General features: G+C 44.8%; 1 protein-coding gene across 4 annotated transcripts; it reads left to right on the top strand.

Moving 5' to 3' along the window:
* Positions 1–5116: 5116 nt before the first annotated feature.
* Positions 5117–15890, top strand: KLHL38 (kelch like family member 38). Of its 4 annotated transcripts, none has more exons than XM_054021221.1 (4): positions 5117–5347; positions 5927–7363; positions 9541–9646; positions 15306–15890. In XM_054021221.1, the coding sequence occupies exons 2-4, from the start codon at positions 6014–6016 to the stop codon at positions 15590–15592; spliced, it is 1743 nt and encodes a 580-aa protein (XP_053877196.1). In that variant the 5' UTR covers positions 5117–5347; positions 5927–6013; the 3' UTR covers positions 15593–15890. The 4 variants fall into 4 exon arrangements, with proteins under 4 accessions (XP_053877196.1, XP_053877198.1, XP_053877195.1 ...); XM_054021223.1 differs by having other exon boundaries at positions 6297–7363; XM_054021220.1 differs by lacking the exon at positions 5117–5347 and having other exon boundaries at positions 5365–7363.
* The last annotated feature ends 2167 nt before the right edge of the window (positions 15891–18057 follow it).

An 18057-nucleotide genomic window follows, 5' to 3' on the forward strand; every position in this document is an offset into this window, starting at 1 on the left:
ACAAATGACTGAGGCTTAGATTAGCCCCGATGCGGCAGGGAGAGTACAGGGGAGAGTCTGGTAATCCAAGGGATAAGAGTGGCTGATCAGGAAACAGGCTTAAGGGGTTTTGTGCATCTTGGTCATGCCTTTTTATTATAGTATACTACCTTCTGAGGACAGTGGAACAAAGTCTCGCTCTCTCAATATTTATATCATATTCCCAGCAGTGGTGTCTGGGCAGCTAGTACAGTACTTAGGTGAGAGCAAGGTCAGTTGGGGATGACTAATTGAAAGGAGGGAGGTGTTTCCAAGGAGCAACGTGAGGCTGCATAGTGGGCAGGGAGGATGTGCCAGTCACAGGAACATTTAGCAGCTCTAATACTCGGCCAATTTTTCCAATAGAATTTTTTTTTTATTTGGAGGCAAATTCCTAATCTGAAATCAACCTCAGGCGTCTGTATCCAGCAACTCTCAGAATCGAGAAAGAAAGAGCACAGCAGAGCAGGAGACATGTAGCTTAGGCTTGCAGTTGCCTTAGTTCTGTTGTAAGCAGAGCCCTTAGAAAGAAATTAATAATTACTTAGGTGTCCAGTGCTCCCAGAGCTCTTTTATCATTCAGAGGTCACATTGCACATCCGATCCACTAAGATCCATGCAGGCAACCCTATTTGGATGATACGGTTTTGTCAAGAGTATAGCAGGCTTCCAATATGAGCGTGAAGGAGTTCCGGGGGAGGATGAAGCACCTATGCTAAAATGTTCAGACTTGGGTGCTTACAGTTACTCACAGGTTTCAGCAGGATCTGGGAATGCTCAGCACTTCTTAAACCAAGTCACTTATTTAGGTGCCTAAATATGAATTTTAAGTGCTTAATTTTAGGCAGCCAAATTTGCTTTGGCCTGAAGACTGTTTCAATTAAGACTAATAGGTCTTTCTTAGAAAACAAGAAAATGCATGATAGCTTCTCTCTTAGCCCCTCGCCTTCTGATTAGAGAGATTGGCCTGAATCAAAATCCAGGAGCCAAACTCCAGAGCCAAACTTCTTGGGCCAAAATTCTTCAGTTATACAAGTGCAAGGGCAGCAGTGAAGCCCAGAAAGTTAACCTGGATTCACACAGATGTAACAGAGCAAAATTTGGCCTCTGATCTCTATAATGGGTGAATACCCAGGCTTCAAACTCTCACATACTCAGGCGCTCGATATTCAGATCCAAACCTGATCACAGGGTTGGATCACAGAAACCCCCTTGGGAGCTGCCACCCGATGTGCAAAGACTAACCCTGCTTCTGTTTTCCCTGCCAGCTCAGGACTCCAGCACCCTGTCTTGCTGAGCCAGCCACTCCTGTCTGGCTCCAACACAGATCCAGGGTCTGAATCACTTGTCCCAAAGCTGCAAGTTTACCTGAAAACAGCTCACAGAAGTGTGCTTGTCTTTAGCACTCAGATGCCCAACTCCCAATGGGGTCTAAACCCAAATAGATCCATTTTACCCTGCATAAAGCTTATGCAGGGCAAACCCAGAAATTGTTCGCCCTCTATAACACTGATAGAGAGATATGCACAGTTGTTTGCTCCCCCAGGTATTAATAGATACTCTGAGTAAATTACTAAATAAAAAGTGATTTTATTAAATACAGACAGTAGGATTTAAGTGGTTCAAAGTAGTAACAGACAGAACAAAGTAAGTCACCAAGAAAAATAAAATAAAATGCGCGAATCTATGTCTAATCAAACTGAATACAGATAATCTCACCCTCAGAGATACTTCAGTAAGCTTTTTCTCAGACTGGACACCTTCCAGGCCTGGGCACAATTCTTTCCCCTGGTACAGCTCTTGTTGCAGCTCAGGTGATAGCTAGGGGATTCTTCATGATGGCTCCTCCCCCCCTCTGGTTTTCTTCCACCCCTTTATATATCTTTTGCATAAGGCGGGAACCCTTTGTCCCTCTGGGTTTCCACCCCCCCCCCCCCCCCCCCCCGTCACTGGAAAAGCACCAGGTTAAAGATGGATTCCAGTTCAGGTGACATGATCACATGTCACTGCAAGACTTCATTACTCACTTGCCAGCACACACATATACAGGAAGACTCACAGGTAAATACAGCCATCTGCAGACAATGGGAGTCATCAAGATTCCAAACCATCCTTAATGGCCCACACTTTACATAATTACAATAGGCCCTCAGAGTTATGTTTTATATTTCTAGTTTTAGATACAAGAGTGGTACATTTCTACAAATAGGATGATCACACTCAGTAGATTATGAGCTTTGTAATGATACCTTACAAGAGACCTTTTGCATGAAGCATATTCCAGTTACATTACATTCACTTATATTTTTATAAAACCATATAGACTGCACAACATCACATACACAACCTGCAAACTCAGAACAAAACCAAGATCCAGATCTGAGGTTTGGATTCAGTCCCAACTCTACTTCTAACAAGTGAAAGCAGGCTCTGTGTTGTACATGAATACAAACCGTAGCTGTAGAGTTAGGTTGCTATAAAGAATCAGTTATATAGCAAATGAGTAACGCAGTAGTGACATGGGATATACAAGAGGTGAGGGTACAGTGTTTCAGTGCTCAGCAGAATCGGATTATAAGGATAGCTGAACCAGCATAACAGGAGTAATGCAAGATTGCTAGCAACAAGAAGAGAGATTGGGTATAGCAAGACTGGGGTTTGAGGACAAGGGGCAGCAGGTTCAGAACAATTTGGCAAGAGACCAAAGAGATATTCTTCTGGAAAGGATAAAAGTGTTGTATTTGTCCATGTCACACCTTTGCGACAGCCTTGGTATTGCACAGCCCTATTTGAAGCAAAATGAAGAGCTTTGTCCAACTCACACATGTGACTGTCCTCCTGCTCCCATGTAGTCATGATGAGTTCCACTTGCCTGTGACATTCTTCCGGGGACTGTAAAATGGGGTAATAGCACTTTGCTATCTCACAGGAGTGTTGTGACTAGATTGTGAGGTGCCAAGGCACTGCGGTACCGAAGGACATATAAGCACCAGAGATAGAAAACTGTGGGGGTTTTTTTTCCTTCTAAAATGCTTCATGAAAAAATTATTTCTATACTTTCCTAACAGGAAACCCCAATCCAAGCAATTGCTGCTAGTTCAGTTACAGGCTCTGCTATGTATCCTTTCAAGCTGAAACAGCTATGACTACAATATAATTCAAGCAAACTCGCTGGCAACCATCCGGCTGAGGCACATAGCACTCTGAGGTGCACTGTTGGTGGGAGAATCATCTCTGAAACTGTAACCTCCCTTCATGGGAAGGGAAAAGGTAATCAAAGACAGGAATCTTCATTTCCCCAGAGTAATGGCCAGAATTAGCAGAAATCCTTTGTGAGGAATTAGCACTGTGCCCCAATCAAACAGAGCAATAGGTTATTTAAACTATACCAGCCAGATTCCGAGGTCAGAGAGATCTTGCATAAATAAAAAGACCTCAAGATTTGATCTTATAAATGTTTTTCAAACATACACCAGTATCCAAAAGCGAAGGAACAGCAAAAATCCCACCCATCCCCACCCCATCAAACCTCAACATAAGTAAAGTCCATCCAGGGTTGAATGGCTGTGATAGTTTCTTTAAGGGTTAAAAAAATAAATCATCAGCCATTGCCAGGAAACAGCCAGAAAAACTAAACAAGCAAACAAACTCTAAAGAGCTAGTGTTAGTGCTGATAGACACCAAGCCAAAGCAATCAGCAGAAAAAACCACCGTAGCAGAAATAACACAGACACACACAGCTGCTTTTTGGCTTATCTTCTCGGGTTTGGTGGCTTTCATTTGAGCAGTTAATTTTCCCTGGATGTGAAGCAGAACCTTTCATTTTGGTTTTTGAAGTGCACTGTAAATATTTAGGGCATGATGATGGCCAGCCCTGTAGGCAGCAATATGGGAGGCAGTAATGCACCTTCCCCCAGCCCACCTTGCACGGCCCACATTACCATGCTTATGCTCCCGGGAGTGCATGGGCTACTAATTATGGTGCTTAGAAGCAACTCACCTGAAAGTGGGCGGGGGGAGGGGAGGAGAGAGAGAAAGGAGTAGACAGGGCTATTGTTCTACCTACTCCCCCCATCTACATTGGCCAGTGGATTTGCTGGTTGGCTGCATAAAATGGGATTATTTAAAAGGGGTGTCACAGACTATGCTCCTCTCTGTGTAACCAGGGAGCTTGAGGATGCTTCCCCAGCTCCACACTGCCCCAGCACAGGGCTGTGCCTTGAGGGCACCATCTAGCCCTCAGTTACTTTAGCATGGTTTTATTTTTTGTGTGCCAATATATATTTATGACTGTACAGACGCCCCCCCAATTTATGCAATCGCTCCATTCTGGAAAGCCTTGCGCAACTCGAATTTTACGTAAGTCGGAAACGTATACTCATACGTTACGCAAAAATTTCCGCAACTCGAAAACCCTGTTTCTGGCTTATGGAACTTTTTCCGTAAGTGCGAATTTGCATAAGTCAGATCTTGCGTAACCCGGGGAGTGTCTGTATCTGAAATTTTCACTCCATGCATCTGAAGAAGTGGGTTTTTTACCCACAAAAGCTTATGCCCAAATAAATCTGTTAGTCTTTAAGGTGCCACCAGACTCCTCATTGTTTTTGTGGATACAGACTAACACGGCTACCCCCTGATACTTAGAAAATGGGCAGTTTGCTACAATGGGAGCATTAGCATGAAACACCAGTGCTACCAGCTTCTCCCGCACTCAGTCCCAAATCTCAGCAGATAGATTAGAAGGACTTCCCCCGATTCCTTAAAATGAAAATATTGTCCCCTCAAAAACTCCTGATACCCATTTTCCCCTCCCTCAAGATGAAAGTGCATGACAGTGCATACCTAGTGCTAGGCATTTCAGACTGTTTACAGGCTTCTAGAATTCCCAGGCACATCAGGACAGGGCCTTCTGGCTGTTTCCAAATGGACAGCCAGGACTTTTATAAGTGTACCTTGGTTTCAGAGTCTATTTGTTATATGTAAACACTTGCCAGAAAAACACCCCTTGGGCATGCTCAGTAATGTTCAGCTCCTTGCAAAAGGCAAGGGGAAAGTCACATGTGATAACAGTGAGAAGTCCATATGTGACTATTCTTAGCCCTGGAATGTATACAACGCCTCATTGCCTGGTGGTTCTTTCACAAAGCTCCAGAAAGCAGCGAAAGTGCCTTCAGAATAAACAAATCCAGAAATGATCCTCTATGAATCACTTACCAACAGAAAGAAACATCTTGAGGGTATATAGTTTTTGCTCATGTACTAGCTATGGAAAATCTCAGCAGAGACTAAAGGACACCAAGTGAGTGAATGCAGTGAAGGACAACATAAGGTAAACATTTCTACCATGTGATTTCACTGCAGATTGAACAGTCAGTGTCATGAAGATAGCCATCTTATTGTTCTGCCTGGTACATTGTTTAGTCGTGTGTCTGATTAATATAAAAAACAACAACTAAGCAGAGTTAATAAATAACCATTTTAATGCAGATTCCCAGTCTCTAGAGTTTAGTTTGTCCTGCTGCAGAGTTTAGCTCTGCCAGATTTACATTCTTCAGTAATGACTAACTCTAAGGGAAAGAAACATAAGTTACTAAATTGCGAATACTTTAAAAATAGCGAAGAAAAGGCTGAGCACATTTATTAGACATGTTTAAAATGAACATACAATTTGCTCAGGGCTTTTCCCTTTAGTCCCAAGTCAGCAAGATCATTTTAGTGCTTATGCTGTGTGTGAGGCTCACAGAAGATGCCGACCTCACATCCGATACCTTTAAAAAACAAACAAACAGATGCTGAATGACCTCGTGGCTTGTATACTCCCTTCCCACTGCACTTAACCAGTGTTCTTATTTCTGTGCGCAAACAGAGAGAGAATATTTAGAGTAACCATCAATGTTCTGATCCCTAGCCCCTTTGGAGCTGGGCATTTAAATAAAAGCTGCTAAGAATTTGTCTTCCCTGCCAAGCCCAATATTCCTCTCTCTCACATTTCGCTATGGAGGAAGAATCTGCAAAGGACCTTCTCTTCAAAGACCAGGACTTCTCCTCCGAACTATTGAGGCAGCTCAACGTTTTAAGGCAAAACGGGATGTTGACTGATGTTACTCTCTGCACTAGCGAGTTTGAAATCCCTTGCCACAGGAATGTGCTGGCTGCAAGCAGTCCTTACTTCAAGGCAATGTTCTGTAACAACTTTAAAGAGAGTTGCCAGGCAAAAGTTGACTTGAAAGGCATGGACTCCAATATTTTGTATCAGATTGTCCTTTATGTTTACACAGGAGAGATTCTTATAACAGCCGAGAACGTCTTGTACCTAATGGAGGCCACTTCCATGTTACAGTACATTAAATTGTTCCAGGCCTGCTCCTTGTACCTCCAGGACCAGCTGACTCCTGAGAATTGCCTGAGCATGATAAGGCTCTCTGAAATCTTGAACTGCCAGAATCTCAATAAGAAAGCCAAGGAGATGGCTCTGAAATATTTTCCTGAAGTAGCCTCTTCTGAAGACCTGAAGGAGCTTTGTGCATTGGAGTTGATCAATTACCTTGGGGATGATGAGCTCTGTGGTGAGGAGGAACAAGTGTTTGAGACACTCATGGTTTGGATCCGGCACGATCTCCAGGCGCGACAGGGCTATATCCAAGATTTGTTCAAGAAGGTCCGGCTTCAATACGTCCACCCAACCTTCCTTTTCCACTTCATTGCCAATGACTCCCTCATTCAGTCTTCACCCGCTTGTAGAAGCATCCTGGAATCAGCTAGGAGACAGATGTTTTCATTATACAGCACCAGCACTCCTGACATCAAACCCATGTGGCACGTTCCCCGCAGATATTCATACCAAGAGTTCCTCATAATCATTGGTGGCAGGAAGGACAACCAGACGACAACCAGGGATGTCCTCCTATATGATGAGAAGACCAACCAGTGGCTGAGCCTCGCCAAGCATCCTGTGCGCCTTTACAAAGCCTCTGCAGTGAGCTTGCATAGCAATATCTATGTGCTAGGAGGGATGCCTGTTAGCTGTGAGAAAAGTCCAGTCAGTGATAATGTTCATATTTTCTCCCTCAAGCTAAATCAGTGGAGGTTAGTTGAACCCATGCTGGTTCCACGCTATTCTCACAGGAGCATAGCCTATAAGAACTACATTTTCTCAATTGGAGGAATTGGAGAGAACCAGGAAATTCTGAATTCCGTGGAGAGGTACGACAGCATTTATAACATCTGGGAGAACATGGCAAACATGCCCGTTGCTGTCCTTCACCCTGCCGTTGCAGCTAAAGACCAAAGAATTTATCTCTTTGGAGGGGAAGACATTATGCAAAACCCTGTCCGTCTAATACAGGTAAATTGTCACTCCTGCTCATCTTATGTGCATTTCCTCCAGGGTATTCAGTACTGACACCCAAGCCCAGCTGGTAAAATCAAAGCCCAATATAGAACTGAATTTGCAATGAGTCTTATGCAGTAGAAGGGAAGATACACATGCTAAGTTGGAAATGCTCATTCAGGGAAGTCCAGTATGTAGGAAATTATGTTTAAATACTTTTATATTTCCACAAGAAGCCTTTATTATTGTTAAGTCCCAAACCCTGAGGCCCTTCTGAGGTTTTACTCAGTCCTTTCTCAGGCAGATTCCCACTGGTTTCAATGAGAGTTTGCCTGATTGAGTAAAACTGAGTAAAGATCTCAGGGCCAGCTCTATGTGATTTTAGTGCTTGTGAAAGGTGTCATTTTGACAGTCTTGCAAACTGATGCCCACTCAGGCCCTGAGTCCAGGAACTTAACCACATGGCTAACTTTATATGGGAGTATTTCCATTGAAGTCAGTGATCACTATTAGGCAGGTGCTTAAGTTCCTGGCTGAATCTGGGTCTCAGTCTTTTGTCTCTCCTCAGACAGTATCAGCAAAGACACCAGTTGTGATGGCAGTTACTGTGATATGGATTCCTATTCACTAGGACCAGGACTGGAACTGCCATTTCATCTCACACAAGCCAATGGTTCCCAATGGCCCATGCACTCCCTACTGAAGGGTTGTAGGGTCCTAGTTGGTCACTTGACACTGGCTCTCCACTTCCCTGCCAGATGTAAAACTGTTTTAAAAGGAGGCAAAAATACATTAAATACTTTCATATTTAATGTGTTAGTCATGTGTTAATATTGCTTTTCCTGGCAAGGGTAACCGACTGGTCAGTGTGTTTCTTGTATCCTCCGACGTGCCCAATCCAGAGGATATGAGTCTGTTACAGCTCTCAGAGAGAGCCTAGCTGTTTAGCTCAAACTGAAAAGACATGCTTTTAATTCTGCAGGTCCCTGGTTCGACCTATAGTGTCAACGAAGGTGGTAGAGGTTGCCTCATGAGGGCTTGTCCAAGATTTAAACCATCATGGACCTCAGATGCTCAGAGGATGAGATTCCTCTACTCAGCGGAAGCATGTATCCCATGCTATGTGTCCCTCTCAGATCCTCTGTGGATCAGGCACAGAGTCTGTTACAGCTCTAAGCTACAGATCCTGTTTTTTTAACTCTGGAAGTCCCTGGTTCAATCGCTGTTGACCAAGATGGCAGCATCACATAATCAACTCTGTACTTCCCACAGGGACGTAATTCAGTTGTCAGTGGAAGTTAGGTGCAGAGGTGCAGGTGGGGAGATGTCCCCGAGACAATCACTTAGTAGATGTGGTTGACACATTTGACCCTCCAAACTAACAACAAGAGCCACATTTGAACTGTTGACACAGAGATGAATGAGTTATGTTGGATGAAGGTTCACTTACTGAGCAGATGGGTCTAACAAATATTTATTAAGGCAAAACTCAGTGAATAGTGATCAATTACTCACAAGTGGGAAGCTTATCAGAATGATCTCATCACAGTTACCTCCAACACTGGACAATACAACTTCAACCTCCCTTTGTTAAACAAATTTATTTATAACTGTTATATTTTCTTATACATATGTATTAGTTTCTCATTTTCATGTTAACTCTCCTCCCCTATCAGTACAGATTCAAACTGTTAGTTCAAACCAATTTGTTCTAGTTTTTTAGTTACTTTAGTTTTTTCTTGGTTTTGCCAGCATGAATACTCTGTGCTTTCTTATACATACACAGTTCTACTTATGCTTATGATGTTACGTGTTATCAGAACAGACTCTTAAAATCCACAGCAGGCTTCTGTCAGGCCTAAACGTGCCTTCGCTCCCCACTGGTCAAGGTTTCCATTATCAATTCTCTGTGCTAACCTGGCCCACGCCAATCAGCAACATGAATACAATGGCTGGGTCAATTGGATGACTGTCATCAGAACTATGTAAAATTAGGACTCTTTTTTTTCCAGAGAGGACAGATTAGCAAATAATTTGTGGGGAAATGTTCTCCATTTTTCAACAACCCAATGCAATAGATTGTTGGTCATTAAGATGCACAAAAACTAACAAGTAAGTAGCCATTTCTGTAGGTGTGATTGCCTGCTGAAATGCTGCGTACTTTACAGTGTGTATCTTTATGTACTTTTCAGGTTTACCACATATCCAGGAACATGTGGTTTAGAATGGAGACCAGAATGGTGAAGAATGTTTGTGCACCAGCAGTGGTGATTGGAGACCGGATTATCATTGTTGGAGGTAAGCAGTCTAGGTCATGCAGGTCAGCTGCATAAGACTAACTCCCATGGAATTTGACATACTTACTTATCAACGGTTTCTTTACATCTTTAATACATTCTGAGGCAACCAACTTGCTGAGGCAATTTCTTTTATGTGAAGGGATAGTAAAATGAGGCAATGTTGTCACGTACCTTTGCAGCCCACATAAGATGAAAGGGGACAAACAGTACCCCCTACTTCCCATGTGCAGGCTACTACACCATTGGTCACAGCAGGCTTGCCGGCTGCTACCATCTCCCGGGAGGTCAGCAGGCAGAGAGAGATAGCTAATGGCCAGGGCCTGAACTCTAACCTCCACACCCAAAAGAGAAAGCCAGCCTGTGGAGGAAGTAATCTACATCTGGTAAAGGGCTAATGCACATTAATTCTCTTCTAGAGTAAGGAGGGAACCAGCACAGGAACTGGATAGGAGAGCATCACAGTTCCTTCCCAGTTTTGGTCCTGAGGTGATGCAGCTGTGTGCTACTTCTCAGGGGGAAGTGACACTTTAGCTCCATGGTGTTTTACAGAAACAAAAAGTGATTTTGCCACACTTGCTCTTGTTGAGTAGCAGCACTGCACTACACTCCATGGGTTTCAGTGGGACTGCTTGTGGAGCAGCATGCTATTCATGTGTACAGTAAGGGCTTGTCTACATGGGAACAGCCAAGAAAATCCGATTTAACTAAATGTGTGAATTTAAAGTGGTTTAGTTAAACTGCATTAAAACATTGCATGAACACCCTCATTCAGAATTAAAGTGGCCTTGATTCAGTGTAGCTTAATTCACTGTAAACTAAACCAAATTAAGGCCAGTTTAATTCTGAATGAGGGTATTCACCAGGGTTTTAATGCATATTAATTAATTCACTTTAAATTAACACATTTAGTTAATTCAGATTAACATTCCAGGATCTCCCCTGTAGGCAAGCTCTATGACTATTTTACCAGTCGAGGAATACCAGTATACTAGTGCTCCTACTATGGCACGGCTATACTAGCAAAGTTGCTCTCCGTACCAATCGAGTAAAACCAGCCACCATGAGCGAAATAAGGTACAGCTGTACAAATGCAGTTTTGCCAGTATAACTGCATCTATTCTAAGAGCTTCTGCCAGCTCAGCTACACCAGTCACAAATCACACCCCTCACCCACACAGAGAAGATTAAGGGGTGGCTTTATCACAGTTTATAAGTACCTACCCGGGGAACAAATATTTGATAATGGGCTCTTCAGTTTGGCAGAGAAACACAGAACACAATCCAACGAATGGAAGTTGAAGCTCGACCAGTTCAGACGGGGAATAAGGTACACAGTGAGAGTAATTAACCATTGGAACAATTTACCAATGATGGATTCTCCATCACGGACCATTTTAAAATCAAGATTGGATGCTTTTCTAAAAGGTCTGCTCTAGGAATTCTTTTGGGGACCTTCTATGGTCTGTGTTATATAGCTGAGACTAGATGAACACACTTGGTCCTTTCTGAGCTTGGAATCTATGAATAACTATGCCAGCAGAAGTTTGTAGGGTAAGAATGGCCTAATTGACTTACCCAAGATCAAACAGGAAGTTTGGCATGGAGCAGGAATTTGAACCAAGGACTCCCAAGTCCCATATTGGCACCCTAACCACTAGACCAGCCTTCCCTTCCTTGAAGCTATTGGACTATTCACAGAGAAAGCTACTACTCAAAGGAGGGGGAAGAGTCCTGAGCCTGAGTAAACCCGTCAGGATTAGGTCCCAAGGATAGCAGGGGAAGCAAAGTATTCTGATATCAGACCACAGCAAAGAAGTAGGTAAAAAGGATTTTCAACTCTTACCTTCAAATGTATTTATCTGATGCGCTTGTGTGGACCCAAGTATTCTGCTGATGAGCTTAAGGCCTAAACTGTGTTTTAAAATTATTTATTTAACAAAAACCACAAAAATCCAAATTAACGTTAAATATATTCCATTCTCCTTTAAAGCAGAGAGATTTATGGCAGATAAGTTGTCATTTACCAGCAATTATGCCAAATGATTGGCCAAATTTTTCTGGTTTAGCAACAGCTGAAATTACAAAACATAATACTGTTTTTTTTAAAAACAGCATTCACCACATTTCAAGGTTACCTTGCAAAACAACTCAGAATGAAAGAAGGGAGAACATGCTTGCTGAACAACAAGAGTCTTGGGGCTTGTCTACATGGCATGTTAGTCCTCACTAGAGGGATATAAATTTTAGTGCGCACGAGTGTGTTGTGCGCTAATTGGCCTGTGTGGAACCTGCTGGCATGCACTAAAAATCCCCTGCTGCATGTTACTATAGTGCTGTTTGAAACAGTATTTCATTAACATGCACTAGAGAACTTTTCATATGTGCCAGCAAGGCCCACACAGCCCTGGTAGTGTGCAACATGCTAGGGCACACTAGAATTTACATCTCTCTAGCACAGACTAATGCACCTCATGGACAAGCCCCGTTTTTAGCTAGAAGCCTACATTTTTCCCTTGCCCACCACTTTTAAGTTCTTTTTGCAGTATCTACTAGTGGGCCCTGGATCAGGCTTTGAGACAGAATAAGGGTTAGGCTTTAGGTTCTGATCCGATAGGGCCAAAAGTTCATGAGACCAGTGTAAGGGGACTGTTGCCCCCTTACTAACATTCAGTGGGGGGGGGGTTGGTTGCTAGCTCCCAGCACTAAAAGGGGAGGGGTCGATGGGAAATCAGGAGCCTGAGACTGACAGTCCCCAGGAACCATGGGGAGAGGCCAATGCTCCAGATCAGCCTGATTGACAGGGCAGGCAGGCTAATCAGGGAGTCAGGAGGCCAGAGGGGGTCCCGTCCTCCGTGTGAGTTGGAATTGCCTGGGTCACACAGAGTGGGGCTGAGCTAAGGGGAGAGCAGGGGCCTGAGCTAAGTTGCTGGAAGCAGAGCTGCAGCCCCAAAGCCAGAGCACAGCCCAGAGACAGCAGAGCTGCAGCAACCAGAGCCAGAGGGGCCAGACAAGCAGCCCAGGGAGCTGAAGGCAGAGCAGCAGCAGCAGCCGTGCTGAGGCCGAGTGGAGCCGGGGCTGGAGCAGTATGGAGCTGGGTGCGGTGAGCAGCTGGGGAGAGCGAGGGGGACCCTGGGCAGTGGGCCCAGCACAGGGAGATGCCTCAGCCAAGAGGCTCTGCAGGCCAGACTTGGAGAGGGATCATAACCCCGATCAGGCAGGGGCGACGCTGGGAAAAAGGGTCCTGCCACCTAGAGCCTGAGAGCGTGTGGCCACCACCAGAGCAAGTGTCCGACCCGCAGCATCTCTGCAGCACAGCCAGGGCCTGGGAAGGAGGCCTGGGACCTACAAGGAACAGACTGAACTGCGCTGACGTTCCAGAGACACTGTTTGTAATGTTCCCTGCCACAGAGCAGGGTGATGTGTTTTCCTTTAACCTTTCCCATTTTTCCTTATTCTTTTTTAAAATTAATTGTTAATTAAACAACTTGTATTTGCTTTAAATTGTATGAAATGATCAGTGGGTCAGGGAGGTGCCCAGTGCAGAGAGAGTACCCCGGAGTGGAGACACCCCCTAGCCCCTGTCCTGGGTGATCACAGCAGGGTTGGGGGGGGTCGAGCCCCCCAGGAATCCTGGGCCCAGCCTTGTCGGGGTTTACGAGGACTCCGCCAGACAGGAGAGTGGAAGGAGAGACCTCTAGGGCAGGGAGGCCTCTGGGTAAAGGAAGTGGGAGCGAGGACTCTGATCCTTTCGCTAGTCCACTTCACCGGGGTAGTGCAGAAGCCAGGAAAGTTCCCCACAATAGCGGGACCATTCCCCCGCTTACACCAGCTCCAAATATCTGGAAACTTGTGAGATAAGCTGCTCTCACAAAATCTGGCCACATTGAGCTGGAACTGGAAAACAGATTTCTTTCAGTGTTGGATCTGACCCCAAACCGAAGCTGCTAGAGGTGCAGTCAGATCCAGGGATCTGAGTTGGAATACAATCCCCACACCGCCCCCAAAATTCCAAAGTGCTCATACTTGAGCTGCTGGTTTGGGGCTCTCTCTACATTTTGTGTAACACTAAAGGCAATTAGACAAAGCTGTCAGATAAAGATTTTAGGACTTTTCATCACGTCAGAAGAGAAACAATAAAGAGAGATTCCATGTGAACATGCACCTTTGGGGCCAAATTCTATCCCTTAAGACGCTGACATAGATGGCTTGCATTGATTGAGCTGAAGTTCTGACTTAAATTAAGGGGATCCCTTTCACACATGAAACAGAGAACAGAACTAGGCCCTTAAAGGGAATTCTCAATACCTGACTCAATGGCCAGTCCTTGAATGTTCCCAGCCATGAGGAAGCCTGAGATGATGATGCTCAAATGCCAATAGAGGACTGTAAATAGAGGTCACAATGGAAAACTGGGAAGAGGAATAAAACTCACTGCTCTTTCATGTGATGCTGCTCATGCAGTATTTAGCTTCTTTTATAATTCAGGCCAAGGATTTTTTTCTTTCCAAAGCCAGCTGCCATGTTAGTGATAAACTAACTACTGTCCAGGGGAAGAAAAGGGAAAAAAAAAAAAAAAAAAAAAAGACATCCTCTCTGTTTGAAAGGGACTGGGAAGCTGTAGGCCCCCTCAGAACTAACCTACCCACATTCTGGAAACCATACTGACAAGGAGTTCCAGAGACATTGGCAGCAGGGGGATCCCCCAACAGTACAGCTCTATCGACAGGAAGATGGACATGGGGCGGGAAGAGGAGCATCTCTGGCAGAACAGATGCCTGGGCTCCAGCAGATTCCCTGAGATCCATACAGGCTAAAGGGACCTACAGATTTAGGGAGCTGGCCAGCTTGTTCTGGTGCCTCTTCTGGGGAGGCAAACCTCTCCCCCTCCTCACTCGAGGGAATGATCTGGTGGGAAGTCCACAAGTGAAAAGTTATGGTGTTTCCACTCCTGTATGAATGAATAATTAATACAGAGCACAGAATGGCTCTCAGAACAGGGATACATAGCCTTATTTTTCCATTGATGCCAATGGGAGTGGTCCATATATTTCTGAGACCAGCACTGGGGCCAAAGTTCATATATTCAGCTAGCAGAAATACACGGGGGTTTGCAAAACAGAGTCAGAAAACTGGAAGCACAAACTGTGCTTGACAGAGCTACAGTCTGATCTGGTACAGCTAATCCTACATTCTATCTGCACATATCAGGGGTTTTATAGCATTTCCAAGTGCTCAGATACTACGGTGAAAGGACAACTTGGATAGCTAGACATACATCACAACTGTGATATATTAGCACTTCCCAGGTAAATTAGATGTGCCTAGTGAGGCCCATAGTCCTGCAAAATTAACCAACCATATAATTACAAGATTGAAAAGGGTCTGGAGATTAGCAGAAAATATGTTGTCAAGTATCAGGGGGTAGCCGTGTTAGTCTGTATCTACAAAAACAACAAAGAGTCTGGTGGCACCTTAAAGACTAACAGATTTATTTGGGCATAAGCTTTCGTGAGTAAAAACCTCACTTCTTCGGATGCATAGCTATGCATCCGAAGAAGTGAGGTTTTTACTCACGAAAGAAAATATGTTGTTATCCCTTCTGTTGGATTTAGACTTTAACTACCATTCACCTCTTCCATTCCCTGATTTGTGTGTAGGGTACACCCGGAGAATCATCGCCTACGATACTAAGGCCAATAAGTTTGTTAAGTGTGCAGACATGAAGGACAGACGGATGCATCACGGAGCTGCTGTGATCAAAAACAAGTTATATGTTACCGGAGGGCGCTGTCTGACTGCAGACAATACAATCCAAGACTCTGATTCATTGGACTGCTATGATCCTGAGACTGACACATGGACTTCGAAGGGGAAACTCCCACACAAACTCTTTGACCATGGATGCCTTGCTCTTCAGTGTGTCCCCTATTCCAACCTCCTGTAAAGGAATCTTGTGTTACTCTGGCCCAAAGGGCCCAAATTGCTGGGTACGGTGCATATGGAAAGTACTAGCAACTGTCCCAATCATCTGCCAGTGAAGCAAACAAAGGAGGCAGTCATCTCCAGGGCACTGTGTGCAAAAGGCCATGAATTCTCAGATCTATATGTACATACTGCAGCAAAATGGGATGTAATTTGCTGTAAAATACTGGAGTACATACTGTATTGCCAACAGCCCCACCCTGAGGTCCCTACTCAGATTTTACTCAAGCAATTGGAGTAAAAACTGTGCAAGAGCCTCAGGATTACGCAGAGTATAATGTGTTTTGGAAGACTGATAGAAATGCTGAAGTCTCAGGGGAAACATGTCACAACAAAGTTGCTAACGTATTTATAACACGGCCCTCTACTTGACAGAAACAGGACTCCTCAAGTGTGTGTCGTAGCCCAGATACTAACAGGATTTCTCCTTTAGTTCTGGTGGCAGGGGCTTTAGGAATAGGAGGATCTGAGTTCTATCCCCCACCCCCCATGAAGTTCTGAGTAGCCATGTGATGCTAAATATCCATGGATTTGCTACAATACTCATCTAGTAACAGGGAAAACCTTTCTGCCATCAGTTAATGCTAAAACAAGGGCTTTGAAAAATGAACAGGTTATATAGGAAGGTAGGGAAGAAATGACTACATTTTATGTTCCACATCACAAATTAGAGAGGAACAAAACCCCAGTCCTTGACTCTGAACCCTTTCAAGTGTTGGTGAGATGGAGATTTGAATCCCTAGAGCTGACCACTGTCCTGGTGACTGGAGGAAAGTGGGTCAAGATCTCTTTAAGCGTTTTCTCTTCTATCTTCTCCCTTAAGGAACAAGAGAAGGGTTGCCAACCCTCCAGGATTGGCCTAGAGTCTCCCAGAATTGGCATTGATCTCCTGGTGACTATTGACAGCAATCCAGGAGATTTTAATAGTATATTTTAAGAAAATCACATTATGGGGAAAAATCTCTCCCGGAATAACTTCAGTCACAGTTGGCAACCCTAGAAGAGAAGAAGGAAATGAAGAGAGGGGCACAAGAAGCCCAAAAGTTGTCTACTTGTTTCTTCTTTTTGGAGAGGAGAAGAAAAAGCTTCCAGTCCTCTCTCTACGTCAGGGATTACAATGAAGTCAGACATAGAGGTTGGCTAGGAAGCTGCTAAACCACAGGAACTCCTGTACAGCTGGAAAAATGAGGGTAACAGATGCAGGATAATGGATCCAGAAGAGAAGATATATTTGCAGGGAGCCACTCTCTTCCCCTCGCAAAAACTAAAACAAAACCTACCATCTGATAGTGAAGATGTCCTGGACTCTCAGACCAGTCAGCATAAACTGTTGAGACAGTGAGGGGTTTTCATGGCAGCTGGTGATTGGCATCTAGGGAAAGGATGTCCGATACGCAATACTGTGCTCATAGTAACAAGGCCTTACAGGAGTGCAGACGAGTATGAGGAACTGATAGGCTAATGGAAAGTAGGTGAATCAGAGGGGGAAATTACATTTCAAGTGACTAGTTTTAATGCTGCAACAGAAAATTGTTCCCTATAAAGCAAATGGTGATGTGATTTTGCTACTTGTGTTTTTTGCCAGCTCTTCCCTTCTGGCAATCTGAGTAAACCTACATAAGAGGAAATGGGGATGATCACAGGTTCCACCTAGGGTGACCAGATAGCAAAGGTGAAAAATCAGGACAGGAGGTGGGGGGTAATTGGCACCTCTATAAGACAAAGCCCCAAATATCAGGAATGTCCCTATAAAATCAGGACATCTGGTCAACCTAATTCCACCCTTCAGCTCCTAAACTTTCTACCAAGGGCCTGCCAAGTCTGCATTTTCCCCATGGAATTGGGCTGCTTATGAATGCCAGTTGCGGTATTTTTTTTGAGCAGTCAGAGGTTGTGGAACTTCCCAAAATACCGCAACCCACAACTGCTCAAAAAATACCACAGCTGGCATTCACAACACAAGTAGCCCATGTACCCCCCTGCAAATGCCACATGCGGGGCGGAGGCAGACCCGGTCCTCCGTTCACGTTCTGGATGCTGAGCTCTCTCCACACCCCAATTGGTCCCTCCTCTTCATCTGCAGCTGGTGGATCCCACCTGCCCTGCCAGGTAAGCAGAGCTGCCAAGCGCCTCTCAGCCAGGCCGCCTGCCCCACTGCAGGGCCTCAGAGCCTGGCCAGGAGGGGTGACAAGGCCAGGCCCTGGCTCCCTGCCCTGGGAAAGGAGAGAGGCCCGTAGGGAGGCTGACTGACAGTCTGGCGCTGCATCCTGGGCCTGTGCCACTCGCCCTGCCACCGTGACACAGTGCAACACTGTCCCCAAACTTGAGTGTGAGACCATAGATACCTTTTCCAGCATCCCCCATGTACCCCTACCAGTACACACACACCTATCCCACATCCCCCCCAAATACCCCTCCCAGTACACC

Source organism: Malaclemys terrapin, chromosome 2 (genome assembly GCF_027887155.1).
Source record: "Malaclemys terrapin pileata isolate rMalTer1 chromosome 2, rMalTer1.hap1, whole genome shotgun sequence".
Classification (NCBI taxonomy): Eukaryota; Metazoa; Chordata; order Testudines; family Emydidae; genus Malaclemys; species Malaclemys terrapin.